The sequence below is a fragment of the Dipodascopsis tothii genome (assembly GCF_038497935.1).
Source record: "Dipodascopsis tothii strain CBS 759.85 unplaced genomic scaffold V1510scaffold_13, whole genome shotgun sequence".
In the NCBI taxonomy this organism is placed as follows: Eukaryota; Fungi; Ascomycota; class Lipomycetes; order Lipomycetales; family Lipomycetaceae; genus Neoaidaea; species Neoaidaea tothii.
In genome coordinates this window covers 45,440-64,301 of record NW_027117997.1, presented here as the reverse complement: position 1 = coordinate 64,301, position 18,862 = coordinate 45,440, and the positions used below count along the sequence as shown (strand labels likewise).

The 18,862-nt window shown below is 71.4% G+C and overlaps 4 protein-coding genes across 4 annotated transcripts; 3 read left to right on the top strand and 1 right to left on the bottom strand.

Annotated features, from left to right (window-relative positions):
* The first annotated feature begins 516 nt into the window (after window positions 1-516).
* Window positions 517-3,347, top strand: V1510DRAFT_377538 (peptidase S8/S53 domain-containing protein). Its single transcript, XM_066931588.1, has 2 exons — window positions 517-1,236; window positions 1,269-3,347. Exons 1-2 carry the CDS (start codon window positions 666-668, stop codon window positions 3,275-3,277), a joined length of 2,580 nt encoding a protein of 859 aa, XP_066789155.1. The 5' UTR covers window positions 517-665; the 3' UTR covers window positions 3,278-3,347.
* A 2,844-nt stretch (window positions 3,348-6,191) lies between these two features.
* On the top strand, window positions 6,192-9,350 carry V1510DRAFT_364528 (ubiquitin elongating factor core-domain-containing protein; the record flags this gene model as incomplete). Its single annotated transcript, XM_066931192.1, has 1 exon — window positions 6,192-9,350. The coding sequence occupies one exon, from the start codon at window positions 6,192-6,194 to the stop codon at window positions 9,348-9,350; it is 3,159 nt and encodes a 1,052-aa protein (XP_066789154.1).
* A 203-nt stretch (window positions 9,351-9,553) lies between these two features.
* On the bottom strand, window positions 9,554-11,104 carry V1510DRAFT_416121 (small GTPase superfamily). The gene is made up of 2 exons (XM_066933703.1): window positions 10,954-11,104; window positions 9,554-10,355 (listed from the first exon to the last, which is right to left on the bottom strand). The coding sequence occupies exons 1-2, from the start codon at window positions 11,031-11,033 to the stop codon at window positions 9,839-9,841; spliced, it is 597 nt and encodes a 198-aa protein (XP_066789153.1). The 5' UTR covers window positions 11,034-11,104; the 3' UTR covers window positions 9,554-9,838.
* Window positions 11,105-14,758: 3,654 nt separating this feature from the next.
* V1510DRAFT_416120 (Bestrophin, RFP-TM, chloride channel-domain-containing protein) lies at window positions 14,759-16,238 on the top strand. The gene has a single exon (XM_066933702.1). It carries the CDS (start codon window positions 14,925-14,927, stop codon window positions 16,113-16,115), a length of 1,191 nt encoding a protein of 396 aa, XP_066789152.1. The 5' UTR covers window positions 14,759-14,924; the 3' UTR covers window positions 16,116-16,238.
* The last annotated feature ends 2,624 nt before the right edge of the window (window positions 16,239-18,862 follow it).

Sequence of the window (18,862 nt, the reverse complement as noted above, 5' to 3'; positions counted from 1 at the left end):
GGCCAGGGACGAGTCCAAGACCGAGTCCAAGACCGAGTCCAAGACCGAGTCCGGGACCGAGTCCAAGGTCGACAAGCCGGCCGACACGAGCAAGCACGCCCCGACTGAGCAGGACACGCTCGACGCGATCGAGAGTGCGATCGACCGCCTGGTGCTGGCCGACGCCGCACCTGGTGCGGCTGACGCCACTCGCTGAGCCACTGCGCGCGAGCCACGGCGACTTCGCCGAGGGTGATGCCGCGCGGGCAGTGGCCGCACCCTGTGCGGTTCGTTTGATTGTGTAACCTGCGCCGGGTCCGCTCCTACGGATCGGGGCGTCTGCGCGTCGGCGGCGGCGCTGCGGCGGGCTACGGCTGAGCCGCACATCGTGCGGCTAGGTGCCTGTGACACCAGCCAGCAGGGCCCAGCCGCGGCGCCGCCGAGGCTCAGGTGCGCCACCACCGCCACAGTGACGCGGCCCGTATGTAGCAATGTAAGCAGAGTTGCTTGATGCGGTGCGGCTCACACCGGGTAACACACGGTGACACGCGCACTTCGCTCCACCGTCGTCGTCTATCAAGCACCAGCTGCGATCCGGCATCTCCGGGCCTTTCTTTCGACCGAACCGACCCGCATCTGACTGCGTTCGCGGCTCGGCCCCTGCTACTTGGCACAGCCGTCCGTCGATGCGCCTCTCGGCAATTGCCGCGGCGATCGCGGCCGTGGCCACGCTGGCGTCGGCCGCCGGCCACGGCCACCGCCACGCCGGCTCGTTCTCGCGCAGCCTGGTGCGGCCACGGGACCACGCGGAGCGCGACTACTTTGCGGTGGAGTTTGACGGTGCGCCGCACGCGTCTGTGCTGGCGACGTGCGGGCTGGCGACTTGCGCCGACGATGTGGAGGCCGCGCTGCCGCCACGCCTGGCACAGTACGCGGCCGCGCACGGCCTGCGGTTCGAGGAGCCGCTCGGCTCGCTGGAGAACCACTACCTGTTCTCGGCGCCCAAGGCGCGCAGCGGCCACCTGCAGAAGCGGATGGCAGCGGCGGCCGCCGACGAGGGCGTGCTCTACGTCGAGCACGTCCGCGCCAAGCGGCTGCACAAGCGCGCCGCGCCGCCCATGGACTCGGGGTTCGCCCGGATCGGCGAGCTGCGCAAGGAGCTGGCGATCGCGGACCCTGAGTTTGACAAGCAGTGGCATCTCTACAACCCGCTTCAGCGGCACCACGACATCAACGTGACCGGGGTCTGGGAACAGAGTACGTGAGCGCGCACGCTGAGCTGACCGCAGACGTGACCGGCCAGGGCATCGTTGTGGCCATCGTGGACGACGGGCTGGACCTGAACTCGGACGACCTCAAGGACAACTTCTGCCGGGCCGGGTCGTGGGACTTCAACGACCCTGGCCCCGAGCCGCGGCCGCGGCTGGCGGACGACCGGCACGGCACACGGTGCGCGGGCGAGATTGCGGCCGCGCGCAACACCGTGTGCGGCATCGGGGCCGCGTACGAGGCCAAGGTGTCGGGCATCCGCATCCTGTCCAAGGAGATCACGGACGCGGACGAGGCGCTGTCGCTCAACTATGCGTTCGACGTCAACGACATCTACTCGTGCTCGTGGGGCCCGCCGGACGACGGCGAAGCCATGGACGCGCCCGGCGAGCTGATCCGGCGGGCGCTGGTCAACGGCGTCGAGAACGGCCGCGGCGGCCGTGGGTCGGTGTTTGTGTTTGCGTCCGGCAACGGCGCGGCCAACGGCGACAACTGCAACTTTGACGGCTACACGAACTCGATCTACTCGATCACGGTGGGCGCGATCGACCGCAAGGGTCTGCACCCGTTCTACGCCGAGGACTGCTCGGCCCAGCTCGTGGTCACGTATTCGTCCGGCTCGGGCGACCACATCCACACGACCGACGTCGGCAAGAGCGCATGCACCAAGGACCACGGCGGCACGTCCGCGGCGGCACCGCTGGCCGCGGGCGTGTTTGCACTGGCACTGTCGGTCCGGCCGGAGCTTACGTGGCGCGACATGCAGTACCTAGCTCTGGCCACGGCCGTGCGGCTGGACAACGGCGACACCGAGTGGCAGCCGACCGCGAGCGGCAAGGAGTTCTCACACCGCTACGGCTACGGCAAGATCGACGCGTACGCGCTAGTCGAGGCCGCGCGCACGTGGACCATGGTCAAGCCGCAGGCGTGGTACCATTCGCTGGTCTACGTCGTCGACAAGCCGATCCCGGACTCGGACGACGCCGTCGGGCTGTCGGCCACGATCGAGATCACCGCCGAGACGCTGGCCAAGGCGAACCTGGCGCGGCTGGAGCACGTGCAGGTCATGATGAACGTGCAGCACGACCGCCGCGGCGACCTGCGCGTGCGGCTCGTCTCGCCGACGGGCGCGTACTCGGACCTGGCCACGCCGCGGCCGCGCGACGACAGCCGCGACGGCTACGACAACTGGAGCTTCATGTCGGTCGTGCACTGGGGCGAGTCCGGCGTCGGCAACTGGACCGTGACCGTCTACGACACGGCCAACCCGGCCACGACCGGCGTGTTTGAGAACTGGAAGCTCACACTGTGGGGCGAGGCCATCGACGCCGACAAGGCCACGCCGTACCCCCTACCGGGCGGCCCGGCGCCGTCGGCGACAGCGCCGGCGTCGGTGTCGGCGACGGCGTCGGCGACGTCGTCTGTGGCCGCGGCGCCGTCGGCGACGACGCCGTCGGACGGCGACGCCTACGACGGCGATGGCTCGGACGGCTTTGCCGACGACACGCCCACGCCGTCGCACTCGTTCCTGGACGGGCTCGGCACGCTGCTGGGCTCGACCGGCGCGTACTCGGCGTGGATCTACGCGACCGTGCTTATCATCATCGGCTTTGTGGCGCTCGTGGCCATCTACATCTGCGTCAACCGGCGCCAGGCCGGCCGGTACGCGTCGCTCGGCCGCGACGGCGATGACACCGCCGAGGGCGAGTCGTACGAGTTCCAGGAGCTGCGGTCGGCGCCCGGGGACCTGGAGGCCGGCCGCGACCGCGGCGAGCGCAAGGCGCGCGAGCTCTACAACGCGTTCGAGAACATTGACGAGTTTGGCAGCGTCGAAGCGCTCGACGTGTTTGACGAGTCGTCGCGCGAGCCGTCGCTGGACGGCGAAAAGAACCGGGCGGGCCCAGCCCGCGACGAGGACGCGACCGAGGACATTTCCGACGCCCGGGCTGGACTGCTGCCGTCGCCGGCGGCGTCGTCGGGATCGACGCCGTCGCCGCGGCCATCGCGGCCGGGCTCAGGACTGCGTTGAGCAGCAGTGTGCGTTAGGCAGCACTGCTGCGTGCATTAGGACCAATACAAAAGCCACCGTGAGACATGAAACCATACTAGACGTCCGGAGACGCGATGCGCGCGAGAGAGGGGTGATGCAGATCGGGCTCGGCCGAGCTGGCGCGGGAGGCCGAGGACCGCAAGGGGAGGGGGCGCAGGCCAGGCTGGAGCCCGAGCTGGCCGGGCGCCAGCGGCTGGCCGAGCTGCTGCACGAGCTGACCGGCCGGCAGCGGCAGCGGCTGGGCCAGCGGCTGTGCGAGTGGCTGCGGGAGAGGCTGAGAGTGTGGCTGGGGCAGCGGCTGGGGAATCGGCTGCGCCATTCCCTGCGCCATCGACTGCGCCATACCTTGCGCCATCCCCTGCGCCATCCCCTGCGCCACACCTGGTGCCATCCCCTGCGCCATGGCTTGGCCCATCCCCTGCGCCATGGTCTGACCCGGCCGCGGCGTCGGCCCGCTGTAGTACGCCGGCGGCGTGTAGTTCTGTGGCCGGTACCCGTAGCCGTAGGCCGTGTGAAGGCCGGTCCCCGGTTGGCCCGGCAGCCCCGGCTGGCCCATGGGGCCGCTCATGGGGCCGCTCATGTGGCCCATTTGGCTGCCCATTTGGCCGCCCATTTGGCCGCCCAGTTGGCCAGCCGACGGGACCGCGTGCCCCGCCGGGTGGCCGTACGCGCTCTTGCCGTACTGCGCGTAGTACTGCGGCGGGTACGCGCCGTAGCCACCCATAGGCACCGGCCCGTGGATTTGGCCAAACGGCGGCTGGCCGTAGCCCGCAAACCCTGGCGGGTAGCCGTAGCCGTAGCCATATCCGCCATACCCCGAGTACGGCGACGGCGCCGGCGCCGGCGGGTACACGGGCCGCTGCGGCGGCTTGTAGGCTGGAGCCGAGACCGGCGGAAACAGCGGCGCCGCGCCGTGGCCGACCGCGTACCGCTGGCCGTCGATCTTCCAGCGCGTCTTGACCGGCGCCTTGACCGGCGCTGGCGCCGCGCGCTCCGGCGCCATCCGCTGGTCGGCCAGCGCCAGCGCGCCCATTCCCGTCGCCAGCCCGTACACCGGGTCGCGGCATCGGCGGTCGCCCACGATCTGGTACGTGCCGTCGCCCACCGGGTAGTACTGCGACCGCCGCGTGAACTCGTCCAGGTCTTCGTCGTCGTCCGTCCGCCGGCACTCGTCGTCCGCGCGCAGGTCGTCTGCCGCCGACGACTCGGGGAAGTCCTTGAAGATCCGCCGCCGCGCCTCCTGGTATGCCGCCGCGCGCTCCTCCAGGCTCGGCGCCTTGGACGTCGGCTCGCGCTCGGCCGACGACGACGTCGACGAGATCACCGACGACGCGTCCGTCGCCGTCGACGACGTCCCGGCCCCGTCGCTCACCCCCGTCTGCGACCCGCCGTCGCTCGACGGCGTCTGCCGCCGCATTATCTTGAACGACATGTTCGCGTTCGTCGCCTTCATGTCCGATCACCGCCGATGCTCGCCGCCCGACTCAGCTGTGCGCGTGTTCTCACGCCGGCATGCGGTCGCTGCCCGCGGCCTGCCGAAGTCTGCCGTCAGCCCACGCCGCGACGCGCCAATTTCCGCGGCGGCTAGCGCCCGGTCGGGGCCGGCCCGCGCCCTGCACTCACCGGACGATGCTGATTGATCGTGTGGCCGCCGATAGACGACGGACGGATTCTTCGCGGCCGTGTGGTGCTGGGAAGAGTTGGCTCGGAAAAAGATTTGGGCCGTGCCACTGAGCCGCACGCATATAGCCGCACTCCCAGTCGCGTCCAGGAATGCCGCGACGGCCCGCGAGCCACCACCGCTGACAGGAGTCTGGGAGATTTAGGCTGCCGGTCGATCAAGTCCCGGGAGCGATCCAATCGGACGTAGCAGCCCCGATCAAGCACGGCCCGCGACGGTCTGGCCCATGCGGCTATATGCCGCACGCCATGCGGCTCATGACAAGGGCCGCTACCTTCGACCGAGCCGCCGGAGGCTCATAAGCAGGCGGTGCAACGAGCCTCCGGCGGCGACTCCGTCGAGGGTAGCTGCCCTGCGGGCAGAGGAAGCTCGCGCTCGAGACGACACCCTGGGGTCCGTGCGGCTATATGCCGCACGTCGTGCGGCTCGCATCCGGGCCGCAGCGCCTGAGACCCGCTGGGAGCCTGGGCATGACGTGTTGCATGCCGCCGCCGTGCGGCTGAGCCCGTCTTACACAGACCACGCGAGACAGCCGCGTAAGCCGTACGCGAGCAGCCTCAACTGTAGCCTATCTACGCGAATTACCAGCGCGTCAGCACGTCATAAGGCCGACTCCAACCGCACCGCTTGCGGCACGTAGCTGCACGGACCTCAGTGAGTCTCCGGCTAGCTTGCTCTGCGAGCCAATGTATGCGGGCGGCCGTCAAGGTCAGCCCAAACGTCGAGCCGCACGGAGTGCGGCATATAGCCGCACGGACCCCAGGGTGTCACGTCGAGCGCAAACTTCCTCTGCCCGGAGGGCAGCTACCCTCGACGGAGTCGCCGCCGGAGGCTCGTTGCACCACCTGCTTACGAGCCTCCGGCGGCGACTCCGTCGAGGGTTGCTGCCTTCGGCAGTGAGCCGCACACGGTGCGGCATATAGCCGCACGGACCTCAGCGCCTGTCTCGAGCGCAGTTTTCCTCTGCCCGTAGGGCAGCCAGCCTCGACGGAGTCGCCGCCGGAGGCTCCCCGTCGGTGGCGCAGCAGCCTCCGGCGGCGACTCCGTCGAGGCTGGCTGCTTCGGCAGTGAGCCGCACGGCGTGCGGCGCTTACCCGGCCTGACACTTACCCGGGGTGCGCGCAACGACACGCCGCCCCAGCAAGCGGCCGCGATCGACGACAAGCATCAAAGATGGATGACTCCAGTGAGGCCGACACGGTAGGTGGGCGCATGGGCAGGCTGACGCAGATCCGCAACAAGCGTCTGGCACGGCTGCAGGCGCTGCAGAGCCAGCAGCGGGCGGCGTCGCCGAGCGAGCCCGCCCGCGCGGCTACCACGCGGCCGACCACCAACGGACGAACGGCAAGCCCGCGACCGGCACCGGCCGCGGCTGTGGCAACATCGGCGCCTGTGTCGCCGGCGCCAGCGGCCGCGGCCGTTCCGGAGGACCCCGCCAAGCTGGAGGCAGACTTTGCCGCGTGGGAAGACTCCACGCTCGGCCGGATCTTTGAGGTCAGCGTCCGCGAGGGCGGCGAGGGCGTGTTTCTGGCAGAGGTGGCGGCGGAAATGGCCGCGGATGGCCCGGTGCGGCTGGCGCAGGACTCGATCGACCGGGCGCTGCTCGCGCGGCTGACGGAGGTCGGGGTGGCGGCGCCGTTCGACTACCTCGTGGGCTCGTGGAAGCGCGTCGGGGCCGCGCGCCGCGCAATCCGCTACGGCGACCCGCTCGGGCCGCGCAAGCAGGCGGTGCTGGCCGAGGCCAAGCGGCTGTGCTGCGCGTACTCGGTGCTGGCGGTCACGGTGCCGGACATGTTCGGGGCCGAGGCCGGCGTGGACCTGGCCGCGCGGCTCGTGGCGCGGCCCGACAGCGCCGCCGGCGTGCCCGAGGAGTACGTGACGGACGTGGTCGCGTGGGCCATCGAGGACGACACGGTGGCGGACCTGGTCGGGCCCGTGCTGGAGACGCTCGGGGCGCGGCTGCGGACGATGACCATGACGGACGACTACCAGGCGTACTTCCGGGCGCTGCAGGCGCTCGTGGCGCACAAGCCCGTGGCCGCGCTGCTGGCGGACCTGCCCGGGTTCCTGCCCGAGGGCGTGACGGCGGCCGAGCTCGAGCTGCGGACGGTGCTGGGGCCGTTCTTCCGGATCTCGCCGGTGGACACGACGGTGGCCAACACGTACTTTGGCAACGCCAAGGAGGCCGGGTCGGCCGTGCTGGCGTCGGCAACGTCGGCGCTGTCGGCCGAGCTGCGCACCGTGCAGGACAACCTGGTGTTTGTGGTCGACCGGGTCGTGCGGGCGTCGCCGCACGCGCGCGACCGCATGCTGCAGTACTTTGCGGCGGCCATGAACCTCAACCACAAGCGCCGCGCGCTGCAGGTCGACCGCACGCAGGTCTCGTCGGACGCGTTCATGCTGAACGTGACGGCGGTGCTCAACAAGCTGTGCGAGCCGTTCGTGGACGCCACGTTCTCCAAGCTCGACCGGATCGACGCCGAGTACTTTGTCAAGTCGGACCGGCTCGACGTGCGCGAGGAGGTCAAGCTGGACGCGGACCAGAGCACGTTCGACGGCTACGTGGCCGCGCGGCGGGCCGAGCTGGCGGCCGCGCCCGCGCCCGCGCCCAACTTCATCTCCGAGGTCTTCTTCCTCAACGTGGCCAGCCACCACTACGGCCTCGGCGCGGCCATGCAGAACCAGAGCCAGCTCGGCAACGACATCGCCGACATGGACAAGCACCTGCGGCAGCTCGAGGCCGAGCGCGTCAAGTGGGCCAACTCGCCGCAGGCGTCGATCCTCGAGTCCACGCTCGCGCGCGTGCGCCTGCAGCTGTCGCACGCGCAGGCGCTCCACCACGCGTTCTCGGCCGCGCTCAACGACAACCTCGCGTTCTCGCGCTCGTTCGCGTTCCTCATGACGGCCGCCACGTGGCTCGTCCGCATGGCCGACCCCGCGCACGCGCACCCGCAGACGCCGGTGCGGCTGCCGATCGACGCGCCCTGCCCGGACTCGTTCCGGTTCCTGCCCGAGTACTTTGTCGAGAACATCACCGGGTTCGTCAACTACTACTCGCGCAACATGCCGCAGGCGCTCTGGGACCAGAGCATGAACGAGCTCGTCGTGTTTGTGGTCACGTTCCTGCGCACGTCCGGCTACATCAAGAACCCGTACCTCAAGAGCAAGTTCGTCGAGGTGCTCTTCTACGGCACGCTGCGCCAGCGCGACAACCGCAACGGCTACCTGAGCGACATCGTCAACTCGGCGCCGCTCGCGCTCGAGCACCTGTTCCACGTGCTCATGTCGTTCTACATCGAGATCGAGCAGACCGGCGCCAGCTCGCAGTTCTACGACAAGTTCAACATCCGGTACTACATCTCGCAGATCATCAAGTCGGTGTGGGACAACCCCATCTACCGGACCAAGCTCGAGCAGGAGTCGCGCCAGGACGTCGAGTTCTTTGTGCGGTTCGTGGCGCTGCTGCTCAACGACGCCACGTACCTGCTGGACGAGTCGCTGTCGAAGCTGGCCGAGATCCACAAGCTGCAGCTCGAGCTGGCGGACGGCGGCGCGGCGGCCGGCACGGACGCGCGCGAGCGCGCGGCGACGCTCGCGTCCGCGGAGCGCCAGGCGACGTCGTACGTGCTGCTGGCGAACGAGACGGTCGCGCTGCTCAAGCTGTTCACCAAGGCCGTGCCGGTGGCCTTTGTCACGTCCGAGATCGTGGACCGGCTGGCGGCCATGCTGGACTACAACCTGGAGGCGCTGGTGGGGCCCAAGTGCACCGGGCTCAAGGTCAAGGACCCGCACAAGTACCACTTCAACCCGAAGGCGCTGCTGTCGACCATCACGGACGTGTACCTGAACCTGCGCGACGAGCCGCCGTTTGTGCAGGCCGTGGCGCGCGACGGCCGCTCGTACCGCCGCGAGACCTTCTCGCGGGCGGCGTCCATCATGACCAAGTACAGCCTGCGGTCGTCGCAGGACATTGCGGCGCTGGCGGCGTTCGCCGACCACGTGGAGGCCACCAAGGCCGAGGCCGAGCTGGGCGAGGAGGAGCTGGGCGAGATCCCGGACGAGTTCCTGGACCCGCTGATGTACACGCTCATGGAGGACCCGGTGATCCTGCCGAGCTCGCGCGTGTCGATCGACCGCGGGACGATCAAGTCGCACCTGCTGTCGGACGCGACGGACCCGTTCAACCGCGTGCCGCTGAAGCTGGCGGACGTGATTCCGAACACGGAGCTGGCCGAGCGCATCACGCGGTTCAAGGCCGAGCGCGTGGCCGAGAGCCGCCGGCGGAAGACCGAGGTCGCGGCCAAGGTCGAGGAGGCGGCGGCGGCGGCGGACGCGGCGGCGGCGGACGCGGACGTGGAGATGACGCTGTGAGGCGGGCCGGGTCGCGGCGGCGGGCCGGGTCGCGGCGGCGGGTCGCAGCGGCGGCGGGTCGCGGCTGGCCGGGTCGCGGCGGGCCGGGTCGCGCCCGTGCGGCTCGGCCGCCCGGCCCTCGTGCGGCTCGCGCCCGCCCGCAGCCACCCCCGTGCCACGCCGCGCGCCCGCAGCTCCGCCGCCGGCTACGCGTCCACAGCCAACACGAGAACGAAACATTTATTCCGGTTAGCTTTACAAATCGTCATACATCATAACAACACGGCGACGGACTATATTAATAGAAGCCAAACAATTTAAATCATCACATGAACTAATCAAACTCGAGATGTCGACCAGGCCGCGGCCGACGGCAGACGGATTAGCGGAGTTTGAGAGTAGCGCAAGACGGCGGAAGGCAGACAACGGAGGAAGGGTCGTAGAAACAATAAAAGGGACTTCAAATTATATATGAGGCAAGATGAACCGTGGAGTATCCAGTAGTTATTTTACAAGAGAACGCACTTCGTCCCCCGTCTGGGCTTTGGTCTCTCCAGCAGCGCGGCTCTGGTGGCGTGCTCAAAGACCTCGCGCACGCCCTCGTGGGTGCGCGCCGAGCACTCGAGGTACTTGATCGCGCCGATCTTCTCGGCGACAGCCTGGCCCTCCTCGACCGTCACCGGCCGCTGCGACGTCTTCTGGAGCTCCTCGATGGTCTTGGTGTCGAACCGGAGGTCCTTCTTGCAGCCGACGAGGATGATGGGCAGGTGCTGGCAGAAGTGGATCACCTCCGAGATCCACTTCTCCTGGACGTTGTCGAGCGAGTCGGGCGAGTCGATCGAGAAGCAGATCAGGATCACGTTCGAGTCGGGGTACGACAGCGGGCGCAGCCGGTCGTAGTCCTCCTGGCCGGCCGTATCCCACAGGGCGAGCTCGACATGGCGGCCGTCGACCTCGACGTCGGCGACGTAGTTCTCAAACACCGTCGGGACGTACACCTCGGGGAACGTTCCCTTGGAGAAGACGCTGGACGTTAGCAGGTCTCACTTGCGCGCGGCGGAGCCGCCCGCGTTGCAGGGCGCGCCCGTCGGAGGGGGGCGCTAGTCGCGGTTAGGCGCGAGGACGACAAAAATAGCCCAGTGTTTGTGTCGCCCCCGGCGCGCACGAACGCCGACAGGGGCGCAGGCCGGCTGGGCCGCGCCCGCCGCGGCGGACGCGGGTCGGGGGGACGTGGCCTGACGGGGCGTGGTGGCGGCAGCGGCCGCGGCGGCCGCGGCCGCCGCCGTGCCCGCTCTGGCGGTTGCCACCGCGAGCCGGCGGCAGCAGCACGGGCGGGCGTGTCGCATCGCGCGCGCCGCCCGCCGCCTGCGCGGCCTGCCCTCTGCCGCCCGCCGCACCGCCGCGCCGCCGCGCCGCCGCCCCGTCGCACCCGGCCCGGGCCGGTGGTCGCCCTTGGCACCGCCGCCCGCCGCCCGCCGCCCGCGCGCCGTCGCCACCGTCTCGTCCGCGCCCGCCGTCCGCCGCCGTCTCCGTTGCTGCCGTGTCGCGCGCAGCACCGCCCAGGATCGGCCGGCGGAATTGCAGCCGGCCACCGATCGTGATTGCAAGTCGGTCCGCTACTTACATCAAAAGACACGTCTTGCCGCACGCACCGTCGCCCACGATGACGAGCTTGCGGCGGATGTCGCTGGTCTGCTTGGCCATTGGATACGGACTGCGATAGGATGAAAGACACACGGACACAAAACTATCGCCTGGAGACGATGTGAAGAAACAGTGGAAGGAGGAGAGCGAACGAAAAGAAACCACCAATTTTAAAAAAGGGTGTATGGTCCTGGGTTTTGGCCGAATTTTGGTTGTATGTGCGCCAACTTTGGGCCCTGGCTGTGTGTCCTCGTGTAGTCTTCGTCCTTTTTCGCTGGGAAAGGGTTGGCCGCGCTGCTAGTCTATGTGCAGGCCGAGAATGCCAGAAAGAAGTAGAAAAGAGAAAGGGAGCACGATTGTGCGACAGACCAAACAGCCCAATTAGGCCGCACTAGACTAGCCGCCCGGTTCTGGGAATTCCAGGCTTGAGCGCGTCCTCGGGTACCATCTCTGTGGCGCAGAGCACCGCCTCCCGGAGATAAACGCGTTCACAGCCGGCCGGCTGGCCGTCGTTGTTACGGGTGCGGGTGCGCTGGGCCGCCGGTCGGACGCTGGCGGCGGCGGCGCCCGGCCGCGTGGACGGCCGCCGGCGGCGGCCCCTGGCCGTGGCTCCGCGCCAGCACCGCCGCGGCCGCGTCGTGCTGGTGCCTGTCGCGCCGCGCCACCGCCAGCACGTGAGACACGCCTTACGCCCGACCCGCATGCCCACGCGCGCCTGCGACCGTGTGTTACACTGTGCCCTGCACCGTTACACAACCACGCGCGAGAGCGCGGTGCATGCGGCGCGTACGGTAGCGTGCGGAGACGGCGCGGCACAGCCGCGCTGTCGCGGCGAAGCCGTCTGCGGCGCGCGGCGCTGCGTGCCCGCTTGCCGCGGCCGGCCTGGCCAAGCTGGCCGGGTCGCGGGCCCGGACGGCAAGCGGGCACGACGGGCGCGGCGGGCAGGGGCGGGAGCCCGAAACCGTGCCAGCAGCTGGGCGGCCTGCGCCGCTGTCGCCGCAGCCGGTGCTGCGGCCACCGGCAGCGCGGGGGAGGCCCGCCGCCCGCGTACGACCGCGGCGGCTGCTACAGTGGTCGGCGATCGGTCTGACCGCCGCCGACGGTGCGTAAAGGCTGCCGTCCGTACCCTGGCGCCGGCTAGATCGACCTCTAGGCTCGGGTGTACTAGCCTCCGGTCCGTTGGCTTGCGGGGCTTAGTTTGTCGATAAACTAACCTCTGTGACTTGCCCCAGCAGTCAACCCTCCAATGGATAACCCTATTAGTAGTTGAGCCGCGTACCCAAGTGACCCGGCGCGCCGGTGGCCGCCGGCGCCTGTAGTGGCGGCGGGTCTAACTCCACTGGGCTCCGGTTCGCGCTGGGCCCTGCGCCAGACCACTGGCCGTGGCGCCAGTGGACTAGCGACCGCTGTCGCCCACTGGGTCCACCCCCAGAGGCCAGAGGAGCAGCGATGTGGGCGTCGCCGGCCCACGGGCCGCCGCAGGCATCTCGCTGGCGGGCTGGCCGGGCACCCAGGCCGCCCGGCCATCGCTAGGCCGGCGCGGGCTCGGCTGATCCACGGACCCGGCCGCCCGCCGTGTGGCCACCTGGCGACCTGGCCACGGCACTCGCCACGGCAGTGGCCGCGGCACCGGCCGGGTCCAGGCGCACTCTGCCGGTTCGCGCCGACCGCGTCGGGCAGCCCTGCCGGCCAACCCTGCCCGCCAGCTTGCGCACACTAGGCATGCACGCGGCATTGTGCGGCCGCCTGCCGCGCCCGTCTACAGCCACAGGTCCCGGCACATTGCCGCAGCCCCGCGACAAGGCCGTCGCTGGCCGGTGCGGTCTGGAGCGGGCGCGCTAGCGCAGTGGACGCCGCGTACGGGCGCCGCGTGGCCGCCGCGCGGCTCGGCGTGCGGCGGTCGCCGCGGCGACGCCGCAGCCGTGCGCAACCAGGCCGGGGTGCCAAGCGCGCCGCGGCAGCCGCGTAGACCGGCCGCGAGACGGCGCGGGAGCCGCGTTGCGGGGCGTGTTTGAGCCGCAACACGGCCGAAACACAACACAGCGCAGATCTGTCGTAGATCGCGCGGCGGGTGCGACAGGCCGCGATACGCGAGCAGTGGCGCAGCGCGACCGCGCAGCCGACGTCAGCCGTGCGCTTGCGGGCGGACGGGGTCGCGCCGGTCGCGTCGCGACCGCAGGGCTGGTGCGACGTCTACCACTGCAGCCGCTGCGCAGCGGCCAGCGCCCCCCCAGGGCGGCCTCCGCCGGCCGCGCGGCCGCGCCGGCCCAGCACCGCCGCGCCCCTGGCCGTGCGCCACAGAGTCAGGGGCAGTGGCGGCTAGTGGTAGCGGCCGGCTGTCGGAGCAAGCAGCGCCGGGCATAGCGCGCGCCGATGCGGCAAGGCGCGGGACGGATGCCAGATTGACGTGTGCGCATGCGGGTCGAGGCACTAGTCATGCGGGTTGGCGCATGGCAACGCGGGTAGGCGCGCGTGGCTGCGGGTGCTATGCAGGTGCCGTGCTACCTAACCGCCGCCGGCGGCCGGGCGCGTCGCCGCGACTGCGACTGGACGGCCAAGCACGGCGGCGCGGGGCCACGGCCCCTGTGGCAACGGCCGGCCCGTCGCGTGGCCTGTGGCCGGTTGGCGAGCCGGGGCCGGTGGGAAACGCAAAGTTTGTCGGCCTAGGCGAAACGCCGGGACTGTTAAGAGCCACGCCCTGCAGGCGACCACTCACAGACGGAAACTCGACGACGGATGAGCCAGGTGCTGAGTCCCCGAAGCTTCACGGCGGCCGAGTCGACGGCGAGCCCGGCGACGCCGGCCACGGCGACGACCACGACCACGACGACGACGGCCGCGGCGGTGGCGACAACGACGACAACGACGACCCCCGCGCGCGCGGACGACGCCGTGCGCGCGCGGGCCGCCGGACGGCCGCGGCCGCTCGAGCGCTCGCTCTCGGCGGCCAGCGCGCGCGGCCCGCGGCTCGAGCGGTCGGCGTCGGCGACCAGCACGCGCGACGGGCCCCGATTGGAGCGCACGGCGTCGCTGACGTCCGCTGGCCGCACGGACGACAGCGAGCTCTCGCCGACAAACGAGAAGGGCGCGTTCTTCGACGAAACCGAGCTGCCGGCCAGCGCGCGCATGCCGCGGCCCGGCAAGCCGCGGCGGCGGCGGCTGACGTGGCGGCCCAAGCTGTTCCCGCGGTCGGAGATCGACCAGTTCCTCAACTCCAAGGTCCACGACGACCCGTTCGCGCGGTCGCGGATCCCGTACGCGCTGCGCTTCCGCGGCTCGATCTTCTGGTCGCTGCTGCCGCAGATGGTGATCGTGGCGTCGTGGGCGACGATCATAGTGGCGATCTCCAAGCTGCGGACGTCGCTGGGGTTTGCCAGCGTGCTGATCTCGACGCTCGCGTTCGTGACCGGTCTCGCGCTGTCGTTCCGGGTCAACACGGCGTACGAGCGGTACAACGAGGGCCGCAAGTACTGGGCGCAGCTGACGCTGACGGTGCGCAACTTCTCGCGGTACGTGTGGTTCCAGATCCCGCTGCGCGCGGGCCACGAGAAGGAGGACGTGCTCATGAAGGTGACGTGCCTGAAGCTGCTGCACGGCTTCGCGGTGGCGCTCAAGCACCACCTGCGCGAGGAGATGGGCACCGACTATGAGGACCTGAAGGAGCTGGTGCACTACCTGCCGACGTACGCCAAGCGGCGGTCGGACCTGGCGGCGATGGCGGCCGCGGAGAAGGCCGAGGGCATCCCCGTGGGCGGCCTGGGCGGCAGCGTCAGCAGCACGACCGGCGCGCTGCCGGTGCCGGTGACGGCCACGAGCCCGCTGTCGGCGCGCAGCCCCGTGCGGCGCCGCGCCGGCTCGGCCGCCGACCCCGACGGCGCGCCGCTGACGCGCTCGCGCACCGGCACGTCCTTCCAGCTGGCCGCGCTCGGCGCCAGCGCCCGCAAGGCGTCCATGGACTTCCGCGAGAAGCTGCAGGCGTCGCTGCAGCAGTGGATCCCCCAGGACCCGCGGCTGCACGAGTACCTCGTCGACCGCGACGACCGCATCGCGCGCGCGACCATCATCCACGGCAACCTGCCGCTCGAGATCCTCCAGTTCATCTCGTACTACTGCCGCGAGCTCCAGCACGGCCACCAGCTGCTCTCGCCGGCCGAGACCTCGTTTTTCTACGCCCAGACCAACTCGTTGACCGAGATTCTGACGGGCACCGAGCGCATCCTGCGCACGCCGTTGCCGCTGGCGTACAACATCCTGTGCTCCCAGCTCGCGTGGATCTTTGTGCTGGCGCTGCCGTTCCAGCTGGTCTCGACGATCTCGTGGGTGGCCATTCCGGCGACGCTGATAGCCGCCTACGTCATCCTGGGCCTGGCCGCCATCGGTCTCCAGATCGAGAACCCGTTCGGCTTCGACGTCAACGACCTCGACCTGGACCGGTACTGCCAGATGGTCGGCGTCGAGATCGCGCTCGTCATGTCGCACTCGCCGGTCCGCTCGGGGCTGTCGGCCGACGGCTGGATGAAGGACCCGGAGAACCGGCCGCTGGCGCCGGTGTTCGACGCCACCTGGCAGGACTGCCTGGACCAGCTCTCGCTCGACGACATCTTCCACGTGCTGCAGCAGACCGTCGAGGACCCGGCCATCACCTTCACGGCCGCGCCCTTCATCGACCCGGCGCCGTCGCTGCTGTCGCCGATCGACGCCGAGGAGCGCGTGCTGCCGCGGATCATCACCACCGCGACGCGCCCGCGGCGGTCGAGCAACGCCTCGGTCAAGTCCGCGACGACCGTGTACACGGCCCGCGACTCCAAGCCCGACCCCGATCCGCGGCCGGACGTGCCGAAGATGGTCTTCAACACGAGCACCATCTTCGAGGACGCCGAGGAGACCGACGACACGCTGTCGCCGTCGCGCAAGGTTGCGCCGGCCGAGTCCCTGTCGCCCGGGACGTCGCCGGCGCGCTCGCCGCCGCCGGACGAGCTGGAGCTGGCGCCGGCGGCGCTTGCGGTTGACGGCCCGCTGTCCCCGGCGTCGACGACGGCGTCGGGCGCGTCGGGCGCGTCTGCGCCGACGTCCCCGGCGCAGACGGCCACCCCGGCCACCTTTGACGAAAACAACGAGTTTGTCGTGCCGCGGCGCGCCTGATAGTTTTAACGTTGGCGTATCCGGTGCATCCGTAAGCCGCACGCCGTGCGGCGCGCTTCCGGCGCTGCCGGCAGCTAGCTACGGCGGCGAGCCGGCCGGGACGGCCGTTCTGCGGCATGGCCGGGCGCGCAGACGGCTGCGCGCGGGGCACCCTGGCGTGCGGCGCCGGCGCTGGAGGGCGGCGAGGCCCGCGCCGCACGGCATGCGGCTCAATTGCGACCCTCCGGCGGCGACTCCGTCGAGGGTGGCCGCCGCTCGGGCGGGGAGTACGTGCGCCGGCTGGCCGAGGCAGCCACCTCGCAATGGCGAGCCTCCGGCGGCGACTCCGTCGGGGGTGGCCGCCCTTCGGGCGGGGATACGTGCGCCGGCTGGCAGGCAATTGAGCCGCACAGGGTGCGGCGCGCGTTCCGGCGTGTCCGCTGGGACGACGCCGAGCCAGCCCCAAGTGGACGCGTAATTAGATAGCCTCAATTGGACGCGTCAGCAGCCGGCCGTGCCGGATCAGCCGCGCTGAAGTGCGCCGCAGAGCATGCGGCTTGTAGCCGGGGTGACACGAGTCTCGCAGCGGCCGGGTATGCCGGATTGAGGCTATCTGGGGGCATCTTGCTCCTCAACCGCCGAACGCACTTGCGGCAAATTTGCGAGCCCCCGGCGGCGACAGCGTCAAGGGTGGCTGCCGCTCGGGCTGGAGACGGCCGGCTGCCCGCTGCCAGAGGTAGCTAGCTCTACAGAGACGCGGCGGGGAGTTGCCCGCCTGCGCCGCACGCGGTGCGGCTCATCGCGGGTCCGCGGGAGCGACTCGGGCCGAGCGTGGCCGCCTTGTGGCCGCAAGGCGGCCGCAAACCGGCCATCGCGCGGCAGTCCGGCAAGCGCGCGCATCTGCTCTTGCTGGCTCCTACGCTGGACGGGGCGGCTGCTGGACCCGAGCTGAGCCGCACGGCGTGCGGCGCGGATCGCGCACGCCCCCGCCGCGACCCCTCGGCAGCGCTGCCATGTGGGGCGCGCCGTCGGCCTCCGGCCGGAGCGCGGCTCTCGCCAGCGGGGTCGCCGGCGGCGGCCGCGAGCGGGCGGCAGTCAGCCGTGGCGCCGCACACCGTGCGGCGCGGCGGCAGGGCGGCATGCAGCGTACGCTGCGGCTGACGCGGGTGGATCGCCGGGTGGGCGCCGCACGGCGTCCGCCAGCGCTCGCGCCAGCCCGGCATACGGTCGGCCGAGCTTCCGCGATTGGCGGCATGCGGGCGGATAGCCGCGGCGGATGGGGGCCGAGGCGATAAAGCAGGCGAGGCACGGATCAGGCGGAAGCGGCGCAGCGAACAGGCCGCAGCGAACAGAGCGGGCACGCCGCAGGCCGGCCCAGGCAAGCAGCCGAGTCTTGGCTGCGGCGGGCGTCGCGCGGGCGGCAATTGGGGCCGGCGCGCGGCGGCAACTTCCGAACAGGGCGGGCGGCAGCGGCGCGGCACGGTGCAGGTCGCCACCGCCGCGGCGGACGCGACGCGCAGACGAGCCGGCGGCGCGGAGGCGACGGCGGGCGGCGGCGAGCCGGCGAGCCGGACGCGAGCCGCCGCGCGGCTCGCCAACGGGCGGCGCAGGGGCAGTGGCGCGGGCGTACGGCGCGGCGATCTGGCGGCGCTGGCCAATTGCGCGGGCGTCCGGGGAACGGCCGCCGGCGGCCAGGCTGCGGCCGGGAGCCAGCGCGCCGGACGCACGTACGCACGGCGCTGTCACAGACCGCCACGGGCGCTGGCGAGCCGCCGGCGGCCCTATCTGCGCGGCCGTTCGGCGGCCAAGCGATGTCACGCCGTCACACTGTTCTCGCGAACGGGCCGTCACATCGGCCGGGCAGGCGGCGAACGGGCGGCCAGGAACCGGCGGCGCCGGCGCGGGCGGCGGTTGGGGTAGGGCCAACGGCGGGCGCGGCGGCCCACTAGCGCGGCGGGCTGCGGCGCGCTCGGATCAGGGCCTCGACCGGCGGCTATATGCCGCCATCCGATGGCCGCAGTCCGGACGCTGGCGGCCGATCGCGCCCGGCTCGCCCAGCCGCGCTGGCGGGCTGCGCCCGCGGCGGCATTAACGCGCCAAGCGCGGCGGCGGATCACACGCGGCGGCGGCAGTCGGGCCGAGGTCGGCGTGCAGCCAGCCAGGCTTGCCCTGCGGGGAATGGCCCCAGCCGGGCCACCGTGCGGCCGCGCGCTAGGCTAGCGGCCCGCTAGCCGCGTCTCGGCCGACTCCGTCGGATCGCGGCCGCAGGATCGCCGCTTTCTTCCGATGGCTAGCCTGGGACGCCATCCACGCGGCAGCCGTGCGTACGTGCGCCTGCGGGGCGCCTGCCAGCGCACGCCGGCCGGCCGGGGGGTGGCGGCGACTCCTGCGGGCGGCCGCAACGAGCGTAGACGAGGCGGTGGGTCGGCTGCGGCGGGGTGGCGCGTACGGCGGCTGGACGCAGGGCGGGGGCGCTGTGGCGGCGTGGCGCGGCGCAGACCCCGAGAGCCCGCCAGAGCCCGCGGCGGCGGCGCCGCGCCACAGCGGCGCCGCGCCACAGCGGGCCCGGCCGGGTGCGGCAATATGCACGCGTGCGGCAATATGGTGTCCGCGGCCGAGTGCCCCGCGGCGGCGGCGCCCGCGTGGCCGCCGTGGCCGCGCCCGCGGCAGCCGGCCCAGCGCGCGCCCGTGTTCGTGCCGCTGTGGCGGCGCGCCGCCGATCGGGCTAGGAGGGCCCCAAGGCTGGCGCCGGGCCGGCGGACGCCAGC

Coding starts and splice junctions, on each gene's coding strand:
- V1510DRAFT_416121 (XM_066933703.1), bottom strand. CDS start 11,033: ATGGCCAAGCAGACCAGCGACATCCGCCGCAAGCTCGTCATCGTGGGC. Junction 10,356..10,953: donor GGCAAGACGTGTCTTTTGAT/GTAAGTAGCGGA, acceptor GCTAACGTCCAG/CGTCTTCTCCAAGGGAACGT.
- V1510DRAFT_377538 (XM_066931588.1), top strand. CDS start 666: ATGCGCCTCTCGGCAATTGCCGCGGCGATCGCGGCCGTGGCCACGCTG. Junction 1,237..1,268: donor GACCGGGGTCTGGGAACAGA/GTACGTGAGCGC, acceptor AGCTGACCGCAG/ACGTGACCGGCCAGGGCATC.
- V1510DRAFT_416120 (XM_066933702.1), top strand. CDS start 14,925: ATGGACTTCCGCGAGAAGCTGCAGGCGTCGCTGCAGCAGTGGATCCCC.